The sequence below is a fragment of the Sphaerodactylus townsendi genome, linkage group LG13 (assembly GCF_021028975.2).
Source record: "Sphaerodactylus townsendi isolate TG3544 linkage group LG13, MPM_Stown_v2.3, whole genome shotgun sequence".
In the NCBI taxonomy this organism is placed as follows: domain Eukaryota; kingdom Metazoa; phylum Chordata; class Lepidosauria; order Squamata; family Sphaerodactylidae; genus Sphaerodactylus; species Sphaerodactylus townsendi.
In genome coordinates this window covers 787308-808061 of record NC_059437.1, presented here as the reverse complement: position 1 = coordinate 808061, position 20754 = coordinate 787308, and the positions used below count along the sequence as shown (strand labels likewise).

The 20754-nt window shown below is 47.5% G+C and overlaps 1 protein-coding gene across 1 annotated transcript in view; it reads right to left on the bottom strand.

Annotated features, from left to right (window-relative positions):
- The window catches only part of CDX4 (caudal type homeobox 4), a 66047-nt gene extending 46031 nt beyond the window's left edge, over nucleotides 1-20016 (bottom strand). Inside the window, exon 1 of the mRNA XM_048514737.1 lies at nucleotides 19535-20016. Within this exon, the coding sequence (XP_048370694.1) occupies nucleotides 19535-19931 (397 nt within the window). The 5' untranslated portion in view covers nucleotides 19932-20016. The remainder of the gene's footprint in view (nucleotides 1-19534) is intronic.
- Nucleotides 20017-20754: the final 738 nt, after the last annotated feature.

Here is a 20754-nt window from a genome sequence, read left to right as displayed (position 1 = left end):
TTGCCGTTGAGGCACAAGAGGATGGGGAAAGTGTGTCATGATGATCTTGTACAGGCAGTGGTGGAGGTTCAGCACACTCATTCCTATACCTCTGGAGAAGAGGTCTCATTTCAATTGCAAAGTTTCCTGAAACACATCCTTCCCCCATCAGTGCTGTACCCACTACTTGTGAGAGCGGCAATGGAATGGAAGCCCTTCTACTCCCTAAAGCCAACCTATGGCGCTCCACATGTTCCTGGACTACAATTCCCATCCGCCCCTGCCAGCATGCCACCCATGCACTAAAGTAATGGTTAGGAGAATGTATTTCCTGATGCTCCCCACCCCGCCATTGGTTTGCCTACTGGCATTTCCTTCTAACCAGCTGCAAAATGGGTTCCTTCCATAAAACATCAGAAGTATTCATTCATTCATTCATTCATTCATTCATTCATTCATTTATTAGGTTTATATACCGCCCTCCCCCGGAGGGCTCAGTGGGCTTTGACTCACAAAACTTTGTGCTGGAATAAATCCCGTTAGTCTTTGTAGGGCTGCCATCTCTGGATTGTGAAATTCCTGGAGATTTTTTGGGGGGGAGCCTGGAGAGAGCAGGGTTTGGAGAGGGGAGGGGCCTTAACAGGGTATCATGCCCTAGAGCACTGATCTCTTTGACCTGGAGGCAGCTGCAGTCCTAAGACATCCCTAGCCACCTGGTACCTGGCAATCCTGTTAAGTCCTGTTTTCCCCTACCTCACAAGGTCGCAGTGCTGCTCTGCTAGCTGTTATTTCAAGGAGCAGGGGAAGCACTCATCATGAGAGTGCTCCTTGGCAGGCACTTGGACTTTCACTGGGCCCTCCAAGAACAGCCCTCGGGCCCTGACCCAAACAATCCGCCATTTGGGCTCTCTCACCCACTGCCCAACTGATGGCCTCCAGAGCAACCCTTTTCTCCAGGGAACTGATCTCTGTAGATTCCGGGAGATCTCCACCCACCCCCCTCCCCTGGAATTTGGCAATCTTAATTTTGGTCCTTGTCTCTAGGACACATCCATGCAGATTCCTCCCCCCTCCAATTTGAGAGGGATGGTATGGGGAGGTGGTGGTTTTCAAATCGCACTCTTGATAACCCCGTGGCTCCTTGAAGTCTTATCTAGGATGCTTAGAGGATGGTAGGGGAGCTTTCCTGAAAGACAGGATTCCTGGCCTCCTTGATCCTGGCGTGGCCTGACCCCTTGACGAAGAGGGGAATCTCCCAGGGGGCGAAGCCCTGCAGGGGCAGAACTGGTAGGACCACAGGGAGGCTTGGCTTGGAGAAGTGGGACGCTCAGCAGAGTTGGGACACTGTGTTGGCCACGGCGGCCTCCCGTGGTCATCAATAAGGATGCCACCTTCCAGGTGGGGCCTAAAGATCTCCTGCCATTACAGTTGATCTCCAGTTGACAGAGATCACCTGGAGGATCTGGAGGAAATGGCTGCTTCGGAGGGTGGACTCTAGAGCAGTGATGGTGAACCTTTTTGAGACCGAGTGCCCAAATTGCAACCCAAACGCCACTTATTTATCGCAAAGTGCCAACCCGGCAATTTAACCTGAATGCTGAGGTTTTAGTTTAGAAGAAAACGGTTGGCTCCCTCTTCCTCTGCCCCACCTGCTCGAGCAGGGGCCACTTGGCTCTAGCCTCCAGCAAGTTCCGCGTGCACCACTCTGTGCCTCTCTAATATCTCTGCCTCCTCTGCGCCACCCCCCCCGCCACCCCAGACAGCAGCCACCCGGAGCACAGGCAACAGGCCTACCACCCGAGTCCTCCCTGCTCACCATGGAGACTCAAAGGGGCTGACAATCTCCTTGCACTTCCCCCCTCACAACAAACACCCTGTGAGGTAGGTGGGGCTGAGAGAGATCCGAAAAGCTGTGATTAGCCCAAGGTCCCCCAGCTGGTGTGTGTGGGAGTGCCCAGGCTACTCTGAATTCCCCAGATAAGCCTCCACAGCTCAGGCGGCAGAGCGGGGAATCAAACCCAGTTCCTCCAGATTAGATAAACGAGCTCTTAACCGCCTACGCCACTGCTGCTCCTGCAGGAGACTCAAAGGGGTTTATAAACTCCTTCCCTTCCTCTCCCCACAACAGACACTCTGTGAGGCAGGTGGGGCTGATAGAGTTTTTAGAGAACTGTGATTGCCCCAAGGTCACCCAGCAGGCTTCATGTGTAAGAGTGGGAAACAAACATGGTTCCCAGATTAGAGTTTGCCACTCCTCACTACTATAAAATGCAAGCTGTCTACATTAATTGATGTAGAAGGTGTCTCTTGAAGGTAAAACAAAGTCTGAGTGCCAGCAATATGAGGACCATCTCAACATAGGACTGCAGACCAATTCAAGCAAGTGTGGGTGAAGTGCTGTCAAGTTGCAGCCAACTCAGAGTGACCCTGTGCTGTTTTCAAAGCCAGAGACATTCAAAGGTGGTTTGCCATAGTCTTCCTCTGTGTAGAGACCCTGCATAGAGATTTCATTGATGGACTCCCATGCAAACATGGACCCAGGCCAACCCCGGTCAGTTTCTGGGATGTGCTTGGCCTAGCCAGGGCCATCCAGTCAGGGCTGGTGTACATGACTCGAATAGAAAGGGAAAGCTGTGCCTGCCTCCCATTCTCCCTGTCTCCGTTTTTCTCTCTCCTGCTTCTTTTCCAGTTGTGATTCCTCTCTAGGGAGGAAGGGGCCATCCAGAGGGGCCATTTCGCTAGTGACTCTTAGAAAAAGGTCCAAAGCCATTCTGTTTTCTGGAGCTTCCCAGTTTATTTTCTTGTTTTAGTTTACTGATTTTAAAGGCGCTGGGGCAGTATTGAAAAATTGTACTGGATTTTAACTGGATTTTCTGTAAGCCACTTTGAGTCTGCCATGGGGAAGGGTAGCATATTAATCAAACAAATTTAGAAGAAGAAGAAGAAGAAGAAGAAGAAGAAGAAGAAGAAGAAGAAGAAGAAGAAGAAGAAGAAGAAGAAGAGGAGGAGGAGGAGTTTGGAGACTCAAAGGGGCTTACAATCTGCAGGAGACTCAAAGGGGCTTACAATCTCCTTGCCCTTCCCCCCTCACAACAAACACCCTGTGAGGTGGGTGGGGCTGAGAGAGCTCCAAGAAGCTGTGACTAGCCCAAGGTCACCCAGCTGGCATGTGTGGGAGTGCACAGGCTAATCTGAATTCCCCAGATAAGCCTCCACAGCTCAGTTGGCAGAGCTGGGAATCAAACCCGGTTCCTCCAGATTAGATACATGAGCTCTTAACCTCCTACGCCACTGCTGCTCCTTACTTCATTTATACTTACTTCATTTATACATCTCCTTTCTCTCCAGTACAGACCCAAAGCAGCTTACGCTATTTTCTGCACCTCCATTTAATCTACACAACAACCCTGTGAAGTAGGTTAGGCAGATGGTGTGTGACTGCTGTAAGGTTACCCAGCAGGCTTCCATTGCAGAGTGGGGATTTTACCAGTTGTAGGAAAGGAAATATGAAAAGGAGTCTGGTGGGTCTTTAAGGATTAACAAATGTATTCTAATAGCTGCCTTTCTGGGCTAAACCTCACTCCATCCAAGTGTGAAGTGGAGCCTCAGTCGGAAGCACTACCACCCGCAGTACTGCCAGCTCCAGATTGGCAAATTCCGGGAGATTTGGGAGGTGGCGCCTGAGGAGGGCAAGGGTTGGGGGGAGTCGGTAGCTCAATGGGGCAAAATGCCAGACAGGCCCCTCCCCCTCCAAAGCAGCCGATCTCTCCAGGGAAAGAGATGCTTTTTGTCTGGAGATCTCCCGGTCCTACCTGGAGACGGGGCAACCCTGAGAGATGGGGAGACTAAACGGTGAGGTTAAAAGGCTGCGAAATGCAAAAAGCACATTTGTTTGCAAACCTGCTGCATTTCGTGGCCTATTAACCCCACTGCTATCAGTTCTTTTTCTTCTCACTCCCTCCCCGACTCTTTGAACTGCAGGTCCACTTCCTGCATCTGGCAGAACGGGCTTTAGCCCACCAAAGCTTCGGCAGCAATGACTATGCAATGCTATGCAGTTATTCCAGTCTACACTTATGGATGCCGGCATTTTTGCCTGTTTGTAAAGCGCTGAGTAGATCTGAAAAAAATCTGCTCAGGATTGCACTGTCTGTAGATGAGTCTTGAAGGCATTACGAGGTTGCCTTTTGGGGCTGACGCAAAAGGCTCACTTCGTGACCCCTCTGGAATAATGTTACTATGGGGTAACGGTTTAAATAATAAAAGCTTAAAGAAGCTCAGGTCAAAAAGAAATAAAGTTCTGAAAAACTTTATTTAGCCAACTTAGGGCAGAGACCGGGTCAGGGGAGCCATGCAAAATGGCAGTGGGTTCTTACTTTTATAGTATTAATGACGAGTTACAAGGAAAATGGCAGCAAAGAATACACCCAAAGTACCTACATCATCAATTAATCATACAAAAGGTGGAGATTTTCCCTGTTCCCACAGTATTTTGGGGTTGACCAAAGTCCCCATTGGAAGATATCAGCATTTCACCCTTTTGACGTATAGTGAACCAAGAACCTTTGTTTCTTCTTATCATTAATGTTTCTCGTTGCCCTGTTCCTTAAACAAGGAGTTTGAACATTCCCATAGGCCTTTCTATTGTTTTAGGAAGAGGGTAACTTTTAAAGTATCTTCTGGGTACAACAGGGTCTCAGAAACAGTTTAGTATGCACATTTTGTATAACTGAACAAAGAGGCATCTTTGGAGTTATTTGGCTGAGTTAGCATTATTAGTAAAAGAATAGGTTTAAGGCCTGCATGGTTTCTTTGGTCAGCCGCTTTTATGGTTGCCATCTCTCCATTATAAAGAAAAAATAATGGAGGGAAAGAAAAGTTTATCTTTCTTTAATGAATCTAAAATCCTTTCCCCTTTTTCTTATATATTTTTTTGCTCTCACTTTTTATCACTTGCTGTTTTTTTCTTTTTTTTACTCTTCTTCCTTCTGTGCTTACAATTTTTGTGAAGATAGTTGGAGAGGCCTGTGGAAATAGTATTGTGCTTCAGTTTTCTCTCTTTCAATTTTCACTATCATTATTAGAAGGGGAAAAACAGAAAAGAAAGGCACAAGCTTGCTTCCATACTGAGAATTTTGTAATATATATTTTTCAGTGTAGAATACAAACCCAGTTCCAACATTTGGTCGCATTCCAATGGACCCAAGACCTAGAAGCAATGGCAGGCCAAACAGATTACAGGGTGGGGCTATGCAGATATCAGATGGTTTGATTACAGCGCAATCATATACATATATCTACTATAGGTATGTAAAAGGCCATCAAATCGCAGCCGACTTACCGCAACCCCAAAAGGTTTTCAAGGTAAGCGATTAAGCAGAGGTCATTTGCCTTTGCTTTTCCATTTTCAGTCTTACTTGGTTGGCAGTTTTCCATCTAAGCACCGACCCTGCTTACTTTCTGAGATCCGATGAGATTGGGCTATATTATATCACCCACGTTCCCAGATCTCACTTTGGGCATCTCCAAATGCACTCTTTAACTTCTCCCAGGTAAGTGAATGCCTGCCTGCCATTCGCTCCAACCAGGAAAAATAAATCCCTTGGGAACCCTGATGCAGGATGGGTTAACCTGACGTCTGCTGTTAATATTAGGCAGCCCAGACCATTTGGACAGAGTTCCCCCCTGAAATATGTTATATCTTCTTATAATATGCAAGTCTCCACCCCACCCCATTTTCTTCCCACCCCCACCAGAGTGATGGGCTAACTCAAGCCACCAAAAGCCCACTGTAAGCATGATATCTTCCTGGCTTATGAAACAAAAATCCAGTAAAGCATTCCTTCGAATCCTTCACCTCCCATTTCATTTCGTATCTGGATCAATGCAGCAGCTTCTCAGATGAGAGTGCCCAGTTGTTACCCAGATGTCAGTTTCACCAAGGGATTTGGTGTCTGTTTCTCCAGGCGCTCATCAAACAGGTGCCCTGATCAGCAGGTGGTTTTGGTGATGTGTAATGTAAGGGTTGACTGCCTGAGTCACATCTAGAGTTTGAAGAAGAAGAGTTTGGATTTATATCCCCCCTTTCTCTCCTGTAGGAGACTCAAAGGGGTTTACAATCTCCTCGCCCTTCCCCCCTCACAACAAACACCCTGTGAGGTGGGTGGGGCTGAGAGAGCTCCGAGAAGCTGTGACTAGCCCAAGGTCACCCAGCTGGCATATGTGGGAGTGTACAGGCTAATCTGAATTCTCCAGATAAGCCTCCACAACTCAGGTGGCAGAGCTGGGAATCAAACCCGGTTCCTCCAGATTAGATACATGAGCTCCTAACCGACTACGCCACTGCTGCTCCTTGGCCAGGAAGATATCTAGAGCATAACTGGCTAGAACACAGAAACGCCCACGAGCAGCAGACATTTCTAATAGCTCACAGGCATAAAGCAAAAGTTTCATTCCAAATACTTGAGATTCTGTATTCAGTACCTGGGATTTGCCACATGACGTTTCTGTGTAGTTACAGTGGCTGAGGGCTGGTAGACATTTTGCAAAAGATGTATATATGCATGGCATGTGTGTGTGTGTGTAGATATAGATCAGTGATGGCGAACCTTTTCGAGACCAAGTGCCCAAATTGCCATCCAAAACCCACTAATTTATCGCGAAGTGCCAACACGGCAATTTAACCTGAATACTGAGGTTATAGTTTAGAAACAACGGTTGGCTCCAAGGCATGCGTTACTCAAGAGTAAGCTTGGTGGTAGTCGGTGGCTTTGCTTTGAAGCAACCATGCTACTCTTTGAATGGGTGAACCACGACCCTAGGAGGGTTTGCTCAGAAGCAAGCCCCAATGCCAGCAACCGAGCTTACTTCCAGGTAAAGGATTGTGCTTTAGTTCCTCGCATGAAAATCAGTGGGGTTTCACAGCGCTTAACAGGGTTACCTATGCTGCTTCTCCAAAACTAGGTCTTAGGTTTAATGCTAATAATCGAGCCCAGCGGCCCAGACCAGCCTAGATGTGTGGGGGTGGGGGTGGGCGACTCTGTTTGCGCGTGCCCACAGAGAGGGCTCTGAGTACCACCTCTGGCACCCGTGCCATAGGTTCGCCACCACTGATATAGATATATATATAGAAAATCCCAAAGAAAAGATACTGGGGACACTGAATCAAATAGAGATAACAATTACCAAAATTGTACATTAACAAGTCATTAGGTCTGGCTTGAGAGTTCTTGAAGAACCTGATGGCATGAAGTTGCTTCCATAGCAAACCTGGAAATGATGTCATACCTCTCTAGGAATCACAAGAACAACCATAGAGATTTCAGTGACTCCTGGAGCAGACTGATATCATTTCCAAGTCCAACCGGGAAGTGACATCATGCTGTTGCTGATGACAAGGGATATTTTTTGTTATTTTATGCTGGGCTGTCTTGTGCTGACTTAAAAAGCAATAAGAACATAAGAACATAAGAACGAGCCAGCTGGATCAGACCAGAGTCCATCTAGTCCAGCTCTCTGCTACTCGCAGTGGCCCACCAGGTGCCTTTGAGAGCTCACAGGCAGGCGGTGAAAGCAATGGCCTTAAGAACACAAGAAAGAGCCAGCTGGATCAGACCAGAGTCCATCTAGTCCAGCTCTCTGCTACTCGCAGTGGCCCACCAGGTGCCTTGGGAAGCTCACAGGCAGGAGGTGAAAGCAATGGCCTTAAGAACACAAGAAAGAGCCAGCTGGATCAGACCAGAGTCCATCTAGTCCAGCTCTCTGCTACTCGCAGTGGCCCACCAGGTGCCTTTGGGAGCTCACATGCAGGAGGTGAAAGCAATGGCCTTCTGCGGCTGCTGCTCCCGAGCACCTGGACTGTTAAGGCATTTGCAATCTCAGATCAAGGAGGATCAAGATTGGTAGCCAGAGATCGACTTCTCCTCCATAAATCTGTCCAAGCTCTTGTTAAAGCTATCCAGGTAAGTGGCCATCACCACCTCCTGTGGCAGCATGGTGTTTGTTTTGTAATTAAAGCTGTAGCAGAAGAACATTGTTGTCCTGCAGTCTGCCATCCACAGTTCAAAACACACTTCTGAAGGCACAAGCAGGCCACAGATTGCATGGGACCATAGAGGCCATGATATGCATCCTGGTTCCTCCTGCCCCAGAAATGTAACTTCTAATGACGCAGGCCCTTTCCGCACGGGCCAAAAATGGCGGCCTGGGGACGGCAAAAACGCCGCCCCCAGGCCGCCGTTCGCACAGGCGGCGCTGCTGAAACGCAGCAGTGCCGACCTGGCTCCCCTTCCCCTCCCTCAGGGCGGCCTCAGGCCGTCCTCAAAAAGGACGCTGTTTGAGAAAACAGCGTGTTCCCTGCGGCGCGGTGCGAACCCCTGGAGGTCGGAGGGCAGCGTGGGCGGGGCTTAGGAAGACAGCAGGGCGACGACGGAGGCAAGTAAGAGAGGGACGGGGAAGAGGTGGCTTCATGTGGAACCACCTCTCCTGCGCCGGCCTCTGCTGGGGCCACTCGCACGCTTGCGTGCGAATGGCCTCCACCCCCACGCCGGCAGAATTCTTGCCGGTGTGACGGCGCCCGGAGGCTTGTGCGGAAAGGGCCTAAGGGAAGGAACCCTGAAGAACAGCCACTCTCACGACTAACAATGTTTTTAAATCATGCCTGGCATAAAGACAAAAGGCTCATTCCGCACATGCAGAGTAATGCACTTTCAAACTGCTTTCAGTGCTCTTTGAAGCTGTGCGGAATGGCAAAATCCACTTGCAAACAGTTGTGAAAGGGGTTTGAAAATGCATTATTTTGCGTGTGCGGAAGGGGCCAAAGAGTGGCAGTAGTTTACTGGGAACAAGGAGCAGAAATTGGGGACCACATCCACAGAAGTAGGGACAGATGGAACATAAACACCCTCCAAGCTGTTCCTGGCTGCACCACAGTGACTATCTTTGCTGTCTGCACAAACCCCTCTTTCTCTCTTCCTGTTCTCACTGGGGTGGGGTTGCTTCTGAGGGTGGGACTGGTGCAGAATGGGAGCCGGGAGTCAGCTTCTAGAGGCCTGTCAGAGTCTATTGATAGAAACATATAGCTTATGTTTAAGCCAATGCATTCTAGCCACGCAAAGTATAGTAGGAGTAACACATAGAATTAAGTATCCTATATGAAAAATATTAGTTGAAAGAATTGAGAGGGGCCACTAAACTTTTTAGAAAGTCTAAAAGACATGCTGTAAAAGTTGAGCGCAGTCTTCTCTCACAAGAAGCAAGGGAAACAAAGGAGCACAGAAGAAAATAGATAAAGGCGAGAAAGAATTCAGCTGCTATGGAGAACCAAACATCAGAAGTTTTGAGTTAAGTTTTTCTTGAAGTAAGGAGGGGTGGAGGGTGGGAAGAGGGGTGGAATGAGATGACCAAGTTTGTACGTCCTCTGGGCCTATCACTATGGTGGGAGGGAGATGCTGTGATGATAATGATGATGATGATGATGATGATGATGATAATGCATTTTATTGAATTGATTTTAATTAATTAATTGCTACCCTGCCTTTCTCACAAGATGGCTGAGATCATATGACTGGCTTCCATAGCAGATTGAGGATTAGAATCTGTGGCCCCTTCCGCACACGCAAAATAATGCATTTTCAAACCACTTTCACAACTGTTTGCAAGTGGATTTTGCCATTCCGCACAGCTTCAAAGAGCACTGAAAGCAGTTTGAAAGTGCATTATTCTGCATGTGCGGAATGAGCCTGTGTCTCCAGCACCCTTTAACCACTACACCACACTGTCCTTCTTTCTCCCTGAGACCAGAGGTAGTTGACAAAATATGAACAAACGATTCAAGCAGAGAGCAAAGGAAGAACTCCAATAAATAATGCAACTGGGGCTAGATTGCAGAACCAGTAAAACCATGCAAAGGAAAAGCTACTCTAGGGTATCTCATAATGCAATGAAGAAAGAGGAATACAAAAGTCAAGGACATTTCAGTAAACAAGGGAAGGTGATTCATACAATAGGCTGCAAATGCAGCAGCTGCGGGGAATGGATTTTCAAAATACAAGAGAACCCCTGGGCCTGGAATGTCAGTGAGGGCACCAGCCTGCCCCTGCCTTCAGAAGCAGTTTCCCTGAGTGTGGGGTAGAGTTGCCCTTCTGGGAATATTCTCTACACACAAAGCAGCAAAAACAAGGACCCCCCCCCCCTTTTTGCTTCATGGATAAATGGCAAGGGAGTCCTTTCTCCCCCTCCCCCTCTCCTCACTGCCCAAGGTCGTGTTCTGAACCTTTGGGTTCTGCTTCATTGATCAGGCCCACTTCCCCCAGCTTCTGTGTAGGCTAGTCCATCTCCTGGAAATAACAGATCTCCATGTGGTCGAGATCAGATCCTCTGCTGGGGGGCGGGGGGGACAGGTTGGTCTCCATAGTATTATGCCCTGCTGAGGTCCATTTCTCTCCCAAACCCCAAATTTCCAGGAACCTTAACGTTCCAGAAATTTCCCAACCCAGAGCTGGCAACCCTACTGTGGCTGTGGGCAAACTGACTTGGTCTAGGGAAGCTGGACCCAATTCCTAAAAATCTGGTCTGCTTTGGCCCTGAAAATGAAGTGGTCTAGGCAGGTAAGGCAAATTGAAAAGTCCCCAGTTTGCTTCTCAATCAGTGGCGTAGGAGGTTAAGAGCTCGTGTATCTAATCTGGAGGAACCGGGTTTGATTCCCAGCTCTGCCAACTGGGCTGTGGAGGCTTATCCGGGGAATTCAGATTAGCCTGTGCACTCCCACACACGCCAGCTGGGTGACCTTGGGCTAGTCACAGCTTCTCCGAGCTCTCTCAGCCCCACCTACCTCACAGGGTGTTTGTTGTGAGGGGGGAAGGGCAAGGAGATTGTAAGCCCCTTTGAGTCTCCTGCAGGACAGAAAGGGGGATATAAATCCAAACTCTCTTATTTTCTTCAAAATATAAATATTTATTAAAACGCATGCCCACTCTCAAGAGGGAACTCTAAACTGATAGGCTGTGGTCAGCCATTTCTATTTCAGGAAGTAATCCTACTGCAGTGTAGCAATTCTCAAACTTTAGCAATCCTCAAACTTTAGCAATCCAAGGACTCCCCCATAACAACTGCGGAGTCTATGGACCATTCCCTCTGCCTACAAGGGCCCTGAAGAGATATTCCCTCCAAAATTCAAACTGTCCATTTCCCTTGTCAACTGTTTTAACAAAGTGGTCGTGTGAATGTGATGATTTTAAGTTATAGTTCACTTTGGATTTTCCCACCTTTATAAAAATAAAATAATTGAAATTGTTCCTCAACTGCTCAGTGTGGACATCTCTCAGAGAGGCAGAGGTCTGCTCTGAGAAAACACAAAATAGACCCGTTCTCTTCTGTCAGAAATATAAACTTAGGCACCAGAGGCTGTATTACTTAAAAAAAGAAGAAAAATGAAGCTTTTATTCACAGAAACAGAAATAGTTTGTTGAAATTCTAAATAACAAGAAATATGAAGCATGTAAGCTGAGATATTATATACAAATTATTGCTGTAGCTTTCTTTGTATTTGGTTGCAATATAGTTCAGTTCTCTATCTTACCGGTAATTCCTTTAAGATGTTACATTCAGGCTGATATATACAGATATTTATTCTGAAATATTGGTGGAATAATATTCAGTATTCAATTCTCCTTCCTCTTAGTTAGAAAGTCCTTCAGATTACCCTCTGGTAAGTATTTCAAAACAGTTCTCCTCTCACAGACTTTAAAGATAATCTCTTCACTAGAGACATCTTCACATATGTTGCTTTACAGAGCAGGAATTACTTCTATCGCTCAGAAATTCCATTTCCTCTCTTTTTTCCTTTCAAAATCCCACAATTCCTATAAGCGTCACTGCTTAGACTCCAGATTTCCTTTAGTGCGACTGTTTTGTTACACCAGGGACTCAGTACAGATTCCTCTTTAATCTGACTCTCCAGTCCCTCAGTTTTAAAGCTACTCTTATTAAAACCACCACAGAACGGAGCTCATTTCTCACATCCATTCACTTAGCACACTCTGAATAGAACTCCCCTCAAAATCTCTTCACACTGACTAAGGCTCCTTCCGCACACGCAAAATAGTGCGTTTTCAAACCACTTTCACAACTGTTTGCAAGTGGATTTTGCTATTCCGCACAGCTTCAAAGAGCACTGAAAGCAGTTGGAAAGTGCATTATTCTGCATGTGCGGAATGAGCCAAAGTGTTGGAATTCGTTACACTCCCCATTGTAATTAAAAAATATTCACCAAATCCTTCTCTCCCCCCTCACAGCATGAGCCACATGCCAGGTACAACAGATCTACGGATCCTGCGGAGTATGCCTGAAGAACCTCTGTGGTGCCCAGACCCCAGTCAGAGAGATGACATGAATGCACAACTGAGCCTTCCATTGAATCAGCCCTTGGTCCATCGAGGTCAGTATTGTCCGCTCAGGCTGGCAGCCACTCTTCTCAGGTAGAGACCTTTCACATCACCTGCTGCCTGGTCCTTTTTAGCTGAAGATGCCAGGTTGAACTTGTGACCTTCTGCATGCAAAACAGAGGCTCTGCCACTGAGCTGGGACCCCTCCTTGTTCAAAGCACATCATGAAGATGTGTCTCTGGTAATCCTTTCACTAAACCTGCAAGGCTGGCCGGCCCTGTGTGCATGTGCATTCCGCTGAATCACATCTGACTTATAATGACCCAGAAGAGTTTTCAAGGCAAAAGATGTGCAGAGGTGGGCTGCCATTTCCTGCCTTTGTGTGGGCTTGAGAAGGCTCTGAGACAGTGATGGCGAACCTATGGCACAGATGCCAGAGGTGGCACTGGAAGCCCTCTCTGTGGGCATGCACATACAAAGTTCATCATGTGGGGGATGAAAAATCACCCCCCGCCCCACACACACACATCTAGGCTGGCCTGGGCCACTGAGCATGACGTGCGTGCACCACGGTGAGCAGGAAGGACTCGGCTGGCAGGCCTGATGTCTGTGCTCCAGGTGGCTGCTGCCCGGGGGGGGGGGGGCACAGAGGAGGCAGAGATGCTACAGAGGCACAGAGCGGTGCGTGCAGACTTGATGGCTAGAGCAGGCTGGCCCCTGCTCAAGCGGGTGGGGCGGAGGAAGAGGGAGCCAACCGTTTTTTTCTAAACTAAAACCTCAGCATTCAGGTTAAATTGCTGGGTTGGCACTTTGCGATAAATAAGTGGGGTTTGGGTTGCAAGTTGGGCACTAGGACTCAAAAAGGTTTGCCATCATTGCTCTGAGAGAACAGTCGCTGGCCAGAAGTCACTCAGCCAGTTTCACATGGAGGAGTGGAGAATCAAACCCAGATTAGAGTCAGGACTACCTCTCTCCTATTGCCCTGAGGTTCCCTGTTGAGTTCATTGCAAAGGCAAGAGGCCATTCTGATGTGCACCACCTCTCTGCACAAGTAGAAGAGCTTTAAATCAGCGGTGGAAAAATATTTGGCATGCTAAAGGACCCCATTTAAAAGAATCTGATGTAGGCACTGAGAAGGACTGAGAAGGACCTGCCTTGGACTGAAATAATGAAGCGTGGCTGGAATCAGGGTAGGCAACACTGATCTAAGAAATGCAACCGCCTCATTTAGTCAAAGGCCACTTGCTATGTGAGTGGACTTCTCAAGGAGCCCTTGATCAACTTCCAAGGAAACCCAGGATTCTCCTTTGCCAACTTTGAAATTTGGGGGGGGGGGGGCAGATCCTGGGGGGAAATATGATTTGGGAAGGGGAGAGATCTCAGCAGGGTGCATTGCTGTAGAGTCCACATTGCAAAGCTGGCGTTTCCTCCTGGGGCACTTCAGTAGTCTGTAGAACAGTTGTGATTCCAGGAGATCTCCAGGCTCCACCTGGAGGTTGGAAGCTACACAGTTGGACCTCCAAATTTGAACTCCCCCCCCCAAAATCTCATCTCAACATGGATAAGAGGGCAGAGCTGTTGCTAACGAAACTGCAAGCAGAAGTCGATGCATGTCAGAGACTGACCGTCAGCTGCTTGGCTGCTTTGGGCCCCTGCTGTCTCCGAGTTGTCAAGAGACTGGAACCATCAGATTCATTCTGCTAGATTGGAAGAGGCATTATATGCATCTGCATCACAGGCACGCTTGAAATACTGGCCCCTTCCGCACACGCAAAAGAATGCGTTTTCAAACCACTTTCACAACTGTTTGCAAGTGGATGTTGCTATTCCGCACAGCTACAAAGAGCACTGAAAGCAGTTTGAAAGTGCATTATTTTGCATGTGCGGAATGAGCCTAAGTAGTACAGTTCTGCCCCACATCTCAGAAATGATATCACAGAGTAGAAGAAGTGAAGCAATTTTAGAATAACCAGAATACCACCCTGCACAGAAAGACGGAAGATACTAGTCATTCTTCAGCCAGGGTAGACTCGACTGAATTGAAGCCAAGGAAATGTTCCCTATTGTTATTTAGATACTTTCTAAATAGAAGTTTGTGCTGTGTTGTTGTAGCCATAAAATACATGGATTAAAAACAACCTCATGGGGATTTTGTTAATTCGTTTCCTTAACGTTTCATGCAATGTTTTGCTTGTTTTAGCAAATGATATACAGTAGGTTGCTAGCTTTGGCTCATTCCGCACATGCAGAATAATGCACTTTCAAACTGCTTTCAGTGCTCTTTGAAGCTGTGCGGAATGGCAAAATCCACTTGCAAACAGTTGTGAAAGTGGTTTGAAAACGCATTATTTTGCGTGTGCGGAAGGGCCTTTGGTGTGATTTAACAGATGGGTCTTGTACAATCTGAAACCATGAGGGGTTTTGGTGGAGAGCGGCTGGCAGCTGCTTCTTCCCAAGGTTCTCCTCTGGGTTCATCCGGCCCCTTCTATTTTGTCACAAGGAAGTAGACACCCCAGCAGCCGGAACCAGGAGGCCTGACCCAGCAGATCAGTGCTCTGCAGGGTTGCTCAGCCACTGACCTTTTTGACTGGGAGTCCAGATCAGGTAGTTCTCAGGTATAACACAGCCCACAGAGACAGATCCATGGGTGACACTCACTGTGTCTTGCCCCCAATGGCAAGCCATCCTAGAGCCAAGCACGTGCTGTTGCATTGCGGGGTGGCCAATTAAGTTTTCCTCAGAGGTGTTTCACAGGGGAAAGAACCATAGTGGAAATGCATCATTTGGCAATATGTTCTGTTTTAAGAGATGCATCTATTGCCACGAAGAGCAACGATACGCTCGCTGTGGGATATCTTTTTAAAAAAAACTGGACAAATGCACAGAAGATAGATCTATCTCTGGGATTTAGGTGTAACAAGACAAATGGAACCTCCATAGTTAAAGACAGTGTATACCAGTGATGGCAAACCTTTCTGAGGCCGAGTGCCCAAACTGCAACCCAAAGCCCACTTATTTGTAGCAAAGTGCCAACACGGCCATTTAACCTGAATACTGAGGTTTTAGTTTAGGAAAAAACGGTTGGCTCCAAGGCATGCATTACTCGGGAGTGAGCTGGATGGTAGTTGGTGGCTTTGCTTTGAAGCAACCGTGCAACTCTTCCAATGGGTAAATCATGACCCTAGGAGGGTTTATTCGGAAGCAAGCCCCATTGCCAGCAACCAAGCTTACTCCCAGGTAAAGGATTGAGCTTTAGTTCTTCGCATGAAAATCAGTGGGGTTTAACAGCGTTTAACAGGGTTACCTACACTGCTTCCCCAAAACTTGGTCTTAGGTTTAATGCTAATAATCGAGCCCAGCGGCCCAGGCCAGCCTAAATGTGTGTGTGGGGCACTTTGTTTGCGCGTGCCCACAGAGAGGGCTCTGAGTGCCACCTTTGGCACCCGTGCCATAGGTTTGCCACCACTGGTGTATACCTTTGATTGCTGGGAAAGGGAGTAAACAGAACAGTGTGTCTGCTTGTATCCCAGGAAGGCGAGACAGATTGAAGCCAGCTGGGCTGATCCAGCAATTCAGTTATTCTTGTCTCCTGAACTTTCACGGTGCCATCCTAAGCAGAGTTCCAGCTTCCTGAATTTCCCAGGAAGGTCACATCAGGATCAGTCACTACAACTAGTAGCTGATAGAGATAAATTTATTACTTTCCAAATGGCCAGGTCTGTTCCCACCATCATAATGACAAAGAACAAGGAGGCAGGCTGATGTAAGCCCTGCTCCACTCCTGGTCATCAGCCATGTGGATTGTCAGCTGGCTTTATTCTGAGATATTTTAAACCAGGGGTAGGGAACCTGCGGCTCTCCAGATGTTCAGGAACTACAATTCCCATCAGCCCCTACCAGCATTGGCCATGCTGACAGAAGCTGATGGGAATTGTAGTTCCTGAACATCTGGAGAGCCACAGGTTCCCTACCCCTGTTTAAACGATCAGACCATAACTTTCCTATGAAAATGGCTGGACATTTCTTGTTTTCATTTTGATGGGAATCACTGCTGTGATTTATTTGCAGACGCAATAAAGGCTGACTGACTGATTTGACCTTTCTCTGTCCCTTGTAGTCCATGAGTTTAGAAGAGCAAAACTCTGCTTTTGGATGATCTGGCTCCTCTTCAAAAGGGCTGAGAGATTTCCATTTGGCTTTGGAGGGGCTTGCCAAGTAAAGCCCACAACTACGTCCTTGATTTTCTGCTGAGAGGCAGGAAATGTTTTAGAGACCCTCACCCATCTTGCTTTGCCCTCGCACATTTCTCAGGTGAACCTGAGTACTTGCAAGGACCCATCCATGTGGGACATCTTAATGACCAACACATTATTACGGTATAAATTGTTATGGATCTGGCATGGGCCCATTTTTTAAGACGCATCTGGAAAAGATGCATCTCTAAAACATGGAAGCTTGTGTCTAAATGAATCTGTTACACTCTAGTCCTCAACCCAGAAACAAACCGTACTGCAGTGATGGCGAACCTTTTCGAGACTGAGTGCCCAAATTGCAACCCAAAACCCACTTATTTATTGCAAAGTGCCAATACTGAGGTTTTAGTTTAGAAAAAACAGTTGGCTCAGAGGCGTGCGTTACTCAGGAGTAAGCTTGGTGGTAGTCGGTGGCGTTGCTTTGAAGTAACCATGCAACTCTTCCAACGGGTGAATCATGACCCTAGGAGGGTTTACTCAGAAACAAGCCCCATTGTCAGCAACCGCACTTACTCCCAGGTAAAGGATCGCGCTTTAGTTCTTCGCATGAAAATCAGTGGGGTTTAACAGCGCTTAACAGGGTTACCTACACTGCTTCCCCGAAACTAGGTCTTAGGTTTAGAAGAGAAGAAGAAGAGTTTGGATTTATATCCCCCCTTTCTCTCCTGCAGGAGACTCAAAGGGGCTTTCAATCTCCTTGCCCTTCCCCCCTCACAACAAACACCCTGTGAGGTGGAGGTGGTGGGCTGAGAGAGCCTCGGAGAAGCTGTGACTAGCCCAAGGTCACCCAGCTGGCGTGTGTTCAGGATGTAACAATACACAGGCTAATCTGAATTCCCCAGATAAGCCTCCACAGCTCAGGCGGCAGAGCTGGGAATCAAACCCGGTTTCTCCAGATTAGATACACGAGCTCTTAACCTCCTACGCCACTGCTGCTAATAATTGAGCCCAGCGGCCCAGGCCAGCCTAGATGTGTGTGTGTGTGTGTGGGGGGGGGTGACTTTGTTTGCACGTGCCCACAGAGAGGGCTCTGAGTGCCACCTCTGGCACCCGTGCCATTGGTTCGCCACCACTGCCCTACTCTGTTCAATAGGCCTATCTCTCAAATAAGTAGTCTTTGTGAGATAGTTTGCCCCTTTCTTTGGTAATTTACAGTGCAATCCTAAACAGTTATACCTTTCTAAACCTGTTGACTTCAGTGAAACTCTGTATAGGATTGCCCTGTCAATAATAATTTGAACCACTGATTATTGCCTTGGTTTCTGCACACCTAAGTATCATAAAAAGCTTTATTGCTAATTAACTGTCGTATCACCCTCTGGAATTTAAGTGCACTAATTAGGTTTTTCTGGGCTGGAAGTTACATTGTTATTTTAAATGGTTTTGGATTAGATGCAATTGAGTAAAAATTAAATGCTGGATTTTTCATGCCGGATGAGCACCACTATTCCTCAAAACGATTCCAGGCCACCATGACGCCATTTATTCTACAGTGTCCACTCTACATGGAGAACTGCAGCCAAATGGCAGTCTTTGGTGGGCGCAGAGCACCCTGAAATTGGTAGACCTTTTGAATCACAGGCCATCTAATCCCACCCCCTGCTGAATGTAGGATCAGTTCGCTCTTTATGAACCAGTTTTTATTCATTTTGGTCTCTGCTTGTGGTGCCAGTCTCAGCACTGAATGATACTGCGTAATCGGACATCAACCTTTTTCTTCTGTTTCCAGCCAGCATGATATAGTGGTTAAGCATAAGCATAAGCATTTATTGTCATTGTGCACGCACAACGAAAATTTACAGCAGCATTCCTCGATGAACACAATTTCAGACTCATACCCCATCCTCACTGTCCCCTTCCTCCACCCATCCCTACACAGCCCCAAACACATCAACATGAAGCCACGGAGCAGTGGACTCTAATCTGGAGAATCGGGTTTGATTCCCCACTCTTCCACATGAGCAGTGGAGTCTTATCTGATGAGCTGAATTTGTTTCCCTGCTCCTCCACATGAAGCCTGCTGAGTGACCTTAAGTCACAGTTCTCTCTCAGCCTCACCTGTCTCAAAAGGTACCCGTTGTGGGACGCAAAAGGGAAAATGCTTTGAGATTCCTTAAAACTGGGATATTGAAAACCAACTATTCTTCTTTCCTGTTAAGGAAATACATCGTAAATCTCTCTCACTTGCTCACTCAGTCACACTAGGTTGTGTTCCTGTTTTTGTTTTTTAACCAGCAATTTAAATGCCCGGGAGTGACCTATCAGATCTGATGGTTGTTTAACTGGCTCTCTCCGTGTTAGATTCCTGCATTCTCTGAAGGGTCTAGCATTTTAAAGAGAAGGAGTTCCTTTCATCCACAGTTTGCATTTGAAGTGCTAATTTGTGCATGAAACCCTGTAAATCAACATAGCATCAAGGTCTGGTTCTCCCTCTCCTTCCTCATGCAGTCCTCTGAAGAGATGAAGCCTCATTCTAGGGACTCCTGCAAAGGGCCTCCTGGAAGTCTGTTTCATTTCTTTGGCCCCATTTCCTAGCCAAAGAAGTGAACGGTTCAGCTCTTCAAATGGCAGTGTATTTATTTGCATTATTAACAAATAATTCAATTGCTTTTCTTACTCTGCTGTTATACCAAAAGATTTGTTGCCACCCTCTTCCATCCTAGAAAGCTCCTTTTATAATTATCCATGATGGGATCATTTTTTAATTTGTTCCAGTTTTGATACTAGAAGGCCAATCAATCAATCATTCTTCAAAGGCACAATCAGCAGAGGATTCTTAAAGGGGGAGACCCTTTCCTTGTACCCAGGTGATTCCATTCTCTCCTGCTCTTGTGGGATGGGGCTGGGGGTTAGGGGAAATTTCTGGCAGAGAGTAATGCTAGAGGTTTCTTTAGTAGAAAGGCATCTTCACCAACTTACCTGTGGAAGTGGATTGGACTGTCTTCCTCATCCATTCGTAAGAGCTGTGCCTCGGACTGTGGGGAGAGATTTGCTCCGTGTTAATGGTATCTACAGGAGGCAAGGCCCCCAATCCGGCCGGGTTCAGGGTGCTGTAGTTGCCAGAGGTGTAGGAGATCTGCCCAGGAGAGGAGCTGCTCAGGTTCGTGGTGGTCGCTGTGCTGGAAGGTCCTGGCCCATACGCATTCCACTCTTCCCTTGGCGTGCTGTAGTGAAGCCCCCAAGACCCTGCAGGCTGTCCACGGCTGTCCACGTTTTGCACCTGATGATATCCCATGTAATCACTGTAAGGTGTGGTGGAAGCAAAGTTCTGAGCTGGCAAGCTGTGGTTGTTGCACCGCAGAGATCCTGGATACATGCTGGCTTCTTTTTCCAGAAGGTAGCCCACGTCCGTGATGCTCACCCCCTGGCTTTGTCCTGCCCAGGCATCCTGCTTGGCTCCTTTGATCTGGCGCCCCCTCCTCTTTCTCTCACTCGCTCTCTTTCCAAGCCCCAACTGGGCCTGCCGGTGACTCAGGCTGGTCTGGAGGTCTCTGGGCTACACATGAGTCACCGCTGCGTTCCCAGGTGCTGGGACTCCCAATATGCGAAGGTGGGGCCTGATGCCGCTGATAACGGTTGGCTGCTCCCCAAGGACATTTGCATCCCAATGAAGGGCTGGCCATCTCAGCCTCCCCACCTTGCGGCTCTTGCGGGTCTCTCCTTTCTCCCAGGCTGGTCCTTTTTGGCCTGGCCCGGCCCTTTCCCAAGCACTCCATCATGCCAGTCATGGATCCCACACGCGGGTTCCACAGGTCACTGGATTTCCAGAACTGGGATAGCAAAGACTCTTGTGGCATCTTAAAGACAGACATTTTTTGTCATGGCAGAAACTTTTGTGCGCTCAGTTCCATCCCCCACCCCACCCCTCCCCATCCAAAATAGCCACAATAATATTGTTGAGGTGCTGCAACCATTTTTATAGTTATATCAGTAAAAGGGTAATTTTATTCTGTATACTGGAGATTTAAGTGAGAAGGCCCCTTCCGCACATGCAGAATAATGCACTTTCAATCCACTTTCAGTGCACTTTGCAGCTGTGCAGAATAGCAAAATCCACTTGCAAACAGTTGTGAAAGCGGATTGAAAGTGCATTATTCTGCATGTGTGGACGGGGCCAATGTTCTTGTCAGAAAGCTGAA